Source organism: Galeopterus variegatus, unplaced genomic scaffold (genome assembly GCF_000696425.1).
Source record: "Galeopterus variegatus unplaced genomic scaffold, G_variegatus-3.0.2 Scaffold962, whole genome shotgun sequence".
NCBI classification, from domain to species: Eukaryota; Metazoa; Chordata; class Mammalia; order Dermoptera; family Cynocephalidae; genus Galeopterus; species Galeopterus variegatus.
This window is the reverse complement of record NW_007727073.1, coordinates 348915-354545: the sequence shown is the minus strand read 5'-3', so window position 1 is coordinate 354545 and position 5631 is coordinate 348915. Positions and strand designations below refer to the sequence as shown.

The window sequence follows — 5631 nt, the reverse complement described above, 5'->3', positions numbered from 1 at the left end:
CAGCGCCTCGCAGCCGCAGAGCGCCTCCACGCCCCCCGCGCTGGGGCCGGGGCCCCTGCTCGGCTCGGCCTCCAGCCTGCCAAACCCTCTTCTACCTCAGACCTCCGCAAGCAGCGTCATCTTCCCCAACCCGCTGGCCAGCATCGCGGCCACGGCCAATGCCCTGGACCCCCTATCGGCCCTCATGAAGCACCGCAAAGGCAAGCCCCCCAACGTATCGGTGTTCGAGCCCAAGGCCAGTGCCGAGGACCCCTTCTTCAAGCACAAGTGCAGGTTCTGTGCCAAGGTCTTCGGCAGTGACAGCGCGCTACAGATCCACCTACGCTCGCACACGGGCGAGCGGCCCTTCAAGTGCAACATCTGCGGGAACCGCTTCTCAACCAAAGGCAACCTGAAGGTGCACTTCCAGAGGCACAAGGAGAAGTACCCCCACATCCAGATGAACCCCTACCCCGTCCCGGAGTACCTCGACAATGTACCCACCTGCTCGGGAATCCCCTACGGCATGTCGCTGCCTCCGGAAAAGCCCGTGACCACCTGGCTGGACAGCAAACCTGTGCTGCCCACAGTTCCCACATCTGTGGGGCTGCAGCTGCCTCCCACCATCCCTGGCACGCACGGCTACACCGACTCCCCCAGCGTCACCCCCGTCAGCCGCTCCCCGCAGAGGCCCTCTCCCGCGTCCAGCGAATGCCCCTCCTTGTCCCCAGGCCTCAACAACACCGAGTCCAGCATCCCCGTGACCGCCGAGTCCCCACAGCCACTCCTCGGCGGGTCTTCTCTGACTAAAACCGAGCCCGTCGTCCTGCCCTGCACAAACGCAAGGGTAGGGGACGTCCCCGTGGGTGGGCAGGTCAGCTCAACGCCCACCTCGGCGGCCGCCGCGGTCTCAGACAGCGTGTCCACGAGCCTCAGCAGCCCCGGGCTTCCAGCAGTCTCCGACCAGTTCAAGGCACAGTTTCCCTTCGGAGGGCTGCTCGACTCTATGCAAACCTCGGAAACCTCGAAGCTGCAGCAGTTGGTGGAGAACATCGACAAGAAGATGACGGACCCCAATCAGTGCGTCATCTGCCACCGCGTGCTGAGCTGCCAGAGTGCCCTGAAGATGCACTACAGGACGCACACGGGCGAGCGGCCCTTCAAGTGCAAGATCTGCGGCCGCGCCTTCACCACCAAGGGGAACCTGAAGACGCACTTCGGTGTCCACCGTGCCAAGCCGCCCCTGCGCGTGCAGCACTCCTGCCCCATCTGCCAGAAGAAGTTCACCAACGCCGTGGTCCTGCAGCAGCACATCCGCATGCACATGGGGGGACAGATCCCCAATACCCCGCTGCCAGAAGGCTTCCAGGACGCCATGGATGCAGAGCTGCCCTACGACGAGAAGAACGCAGAGACCCTGAGCAGCTACGGTGACGACGGCGATGAGAATTCCATGGAGGAGGACACGGAGCTGAAGGACATGGCCAGCGATGTGGCCAAGCCACTCCTCTCCTACCCGGGGTCCTGCCCACCCTCGCCCCCCTCCGTCATCTCGAGCATCGCAGCACTGGAGAACCAGATGAAAATGATCGACTCAGTCATGAGCTGTCAGCAGCTGACCAGCTTGAAGGCCGTGGAAAACGGGTCCGGGGAGAGCGACCACCTGAGCAATGACTCCTCGTCGGCTGCAGGCGACCTGGAGAGCCGCAGCGCGGGCAGCCCAGCACTGTCCGAGTCTTCTTCCTCACAGGCGCTGTCGCCAGCCAATAGCAACGGCGAGAGCTTCCGCTCCAAGTCCCCGGGCCTGGGCAGCCAGGAGGAGCCGCAGGAAATGCCCCTGAAGACAGAAAGGCCTGACAGCCCGCCACCCGCCCCTGGAAACGGGGGCGCCCTGGACCTGACCGCCGGCCCCCCCGGCCGGCCGGCCATCAAGGATGAGGCCCCCTTCAGCCTGCTGTTCCTGAACAGAGAGCGTGGTAAGTGTGCAAGCACTGTTTGTGGTGTCTGTGGCAAGCCTTTTGCTTGCAAGAGCGCATTGGAAATCCACTACCGCAGCCACACTAAGGAGCGGCCGTTCGTCTGCACGGTCTGTGGGCGTGGGTGTTCCACTGTGGGCAATTTAAAGCAGCACTTACTGACGCACGGATTGAAAGAGGTGCCTTCTCAGTTATTTGACCCCAACTTTACTCTAGGTCCCAGCCAAAGTACTGCTACCCTGGTCACCAGCACTGCGCCCACCATGATCAAAATGGAGGTGAACGGTCACAGCAAGGCCCTCGCTCTGGGTGAGGGTCCGTCACTGCCGGCCACAGTCCAGGTCCCTGCCGGGCCTCAGACATTGATGAGCCCGGGCCTCGCGCCCATGCTGGCCCCACCGCCACGCCGGACACCCAAGCAGCACAACTGCCAGTCGTGCGGGAAGACCTTCTCATCAGCCAGCGCCCTGCAGATCCACGAGCGCACCCACACTGGGGAGAAGCCATTTGGCTGTACCATCTGTGGCAGGGCCTTCACCACCAAGGGGAACCTCAAGGTAAGAGGTGACGGGCTCCAGGCTGCATGTGGCCAAGCACGAGGGGACCCGGCCATGAATGGCACCCTCCACCGCCTGCCTTAGAAGCAGTGCAAGCTCTGCCGGATATGTGTGTGTTGTGTTTGCGTGTGTGTTTGTGTGTGTGTGTTCGTGCATGTGTTGTGTGTTTCTGTAGTATGGGTGTATAGTGGGTGGTGGTACGTTCGGATATGTGTGTGTTGTGTTTGCGTGTGTGTTTGTGTATGTGTGTTCGTGCATGTGTTGTGTGTTTCTGTAGTATGGGTGTATAGTGGGTGGTGGTACGTGTGTGTGCATGTGCCTGTGTGCACATGCATGTATGTGTGTGTGTGTGGCGTGTGGGTGTGTGTAGTGTTCATACACACATAGCATGTTTACAGTGTGTGTGTGCCTGCAAATGCACATGTAGTGTGTAGGTGTGTCTAATGTGTTCATGTGTGCACACACTTAATGAGGCATGCATCCCGTTAAGTGGCAGTAAGAGGAACACAGGTCTGGGCCTCTCCTTTCTGTAGGCTCCAGCCTGCTTCAGGAGTTAGGGTGACAACACACACTTTGCAACTTGGTGGGGAGACCCAGGGCCCAGTGCTCTCTTGAATCTTATACAGATAAACTTGGCCTTTAAATGCTCACACGTAATACACATAACACAAAGGTGGGGCTTGCTCAGTGACTTCTGGAGGGTCCTGTTCTGTCCACATGGCTGCCGAGGGAGCCCATGGGAAGGCCAGAGAAAACCCCGTCTTGCGTAGTGTTCGTGTTTAAGACTGCAGCAACATTGTGCATTTTCCTCGGGAGATGGCCCTTTGAGGAGATGCAGGGTGACTCAAGCCTGTGCTTTTTCACTGTGTCAGCTAAATATGCTGGTTTCTGTCCTGTGTGAGTGCACATTTGCAAAGACAGACGGTGGGTCTCAGCAGCCTCTTAGAGAATGTTAGTAGGAGGAGAGCTGCCCAGGACTCTGATGGCCGCCCACGGCCCCGGGAGGTTTTGGAGAGAGGGGCACAGAAAGAGTTCAAGCATGCGATGATCTGGAAGGTGGGTTGGAGGCACAAAGGAGAGCCAGGGCTGGGATGAAGCAGCAGGTGAGGGCCTTTTTCCTCAGAGCTTCAGAACATCCTCTGGGCAGCCGTGTGGCCTTTGCACCCCAAGAGGAGAAGTTCTACCAGGTTTGTCGACTGAAAGCACATTCATTAGGTTACACTTGCTGGTTTTGCTTTCTGTATTCACTAAAATGAAACATGGCATACATAACTATAAGATGCTCAGAAAAGTTGTCCCCAAACTGTTGCTCAGCACAGGATGGCACTTGCGAGATGTGGAGTCAGGACACGTCACCTTACAGGCCTGGACTCACTGACTTGCGTGTTGTCTGTCCTTCTCTCACACAGGTGCACATGGGCACGCACATGTGGAACAATGCCCCCGCGAGGCGTGGCCGCCGCCTGTCCGTGGAAAACCCCATGGCTCTCCTCGGCGGTGACGCCCTCAAGTTCTCTGAAATGTTCCAGAAGGATCTAGCGGCTCGCGCCATGAACGTCGACCCCAATTTTTGGAACCAGTATGCCGCAGCAATCACAAACGGGCTGGCCATGAAGAACAACGAGATTTCTGTCATCCAGAACGGAGGCATCCCCCAGCTCCCTGTAAGTCTCGGCGGAAGCGCCATCCCCCCCTTGGGTGCCGTGGCCGGTGGGACCGACAAGGCTCGCACCGGCGGCAGCCCGCCCACTGTCAGCCTGGACAGGGCAGGTGCAGAGGCCAGCCGCCCATTCACGAGGTTTATCGAGGACAACAAGGAGATCGGTATAAACTAGCAGAACACACTGTGACACCACCCTCTGTTCTGTCCCGCGTCCGCGTTTTGAAGTTTGCGCATCAGGCTTCAGACCCGCCATGCCTAGGTTCTCATGAAAATTTTATCCACAACAGAAAATCTTTCACCGTGAGGCTGCGAAAGGTCGTCTCCTAAGCGCTCCATGGTACTCCCTCAGCAGTGAGTTTGACTGTTCTTGGGAACTCTGCAACCTTTCCAATACATTTCGGTTAAAAAAAAAAAAAGTGCTTGGAAAACCGCCTTCGGAGCCGGAAGAGCTCAGACCATATCCAGTTCTTTTCTCCCAAAACCTAATCCTCTCTGCAAGGGAGAAAGGGGGTCCCCTGCGGTATTCCAGTGAAACTCATTCGATGGTTTTGTTCAAATTAGTTAGAAACTTGAACTGTTTTTAGAACTCTTCATCTTAAAGAAGTGGTTTAGTACTCCCAATGCTGTATATCATGACAGTATCTTCGTCTGTAGTATTTATAATGTTAAGATTATGCGGGTAACAGACGCTATAATAGCCCCAACCTTAAATGAAGCTTTTGTACTGCAGAATACATCTGGCTGTGTGATTTTTTTTTTTTTTCGAAGCAAGATTTGTTTTACTATAAATAAGTGGATTATCTCAATGCAGGCAAAATTGTGAAGTTCTATTGGGAAAGATAGCATGCCTTTTTTGTGTGCAAGTACCTGTCAGTAACAAGCCTTTTTGTTTTTTTCTTTCTTTTTTTTTTAATTTAAATATTTGTAGCTGCTATGTGGACAGTTGTTCTCTAGTGTGGTCTGTAGTCCAGTGGTTGGAGAATGACTTACAGACAGACACCACCATAAATTATTCACAACATTATAAACAGTTGTGAGTAAACATTTCACATTATCAAAGCTGTACAATAAAAAGGTAATGTTTGTATAATGTGGTTGCAAACTCTTAATTTATACTATTGCACTTTTAGTATTTTGTACTAGGGAGGTTTGTCTATAATTTGGAAATTTAAAAAGATGTAAAGTATTTTATAAATAGTATTTCAGTTTAAGGAAAATGAAAAAAAACAAAACAAAAACTGCTCCAGTTTCTTGTTTTGGCTTAAGGTCAAACTATATGAGAAATTCTATGCTACTTAAACAGAAAAGCCACCAAGTCTTAGCTCCTCAATAAAATAGGGCCTGCCATTTCTTAAAATCACTTATTTAACTTTTCTACAAAGCCTATTTAGAAACTGTGACCACCCCTAATGAAACTTTGATAAATTAATCTTAGGACTGTGACATCAGTACAAGT

General features: G+C 54.0%; 1 protein-coding gene across 1 annotated transcript in view; it reads left to right on the top strand.

Moving 5' to 3' along the window:
- The window catches only part of SALL3 (spalt-like transcription factor 3), a 7471-nt gene extending 2123 nt beyond the window's left edge, over positions 1-5348 (top strand). Inside the window, exons 3-5 of the mRNA XM_008573773.1 lie at positions 4-1955; positions 2172-2512; positions 3922-5348. Coding sequence (XP_008571995.1) covers positions 4-1955; positions 2172-2512; positions 3922-4347 — 2719 coding nt within the window. The 3' untranslated portion in view covers positions 4348-5348. The remainder of the gene's footprint in view (positions 1-3; positions 1956-2171; positions 2513-3921) is intronic.
- Positions 5349-5631: the final 283 nt, after the last annotated feature.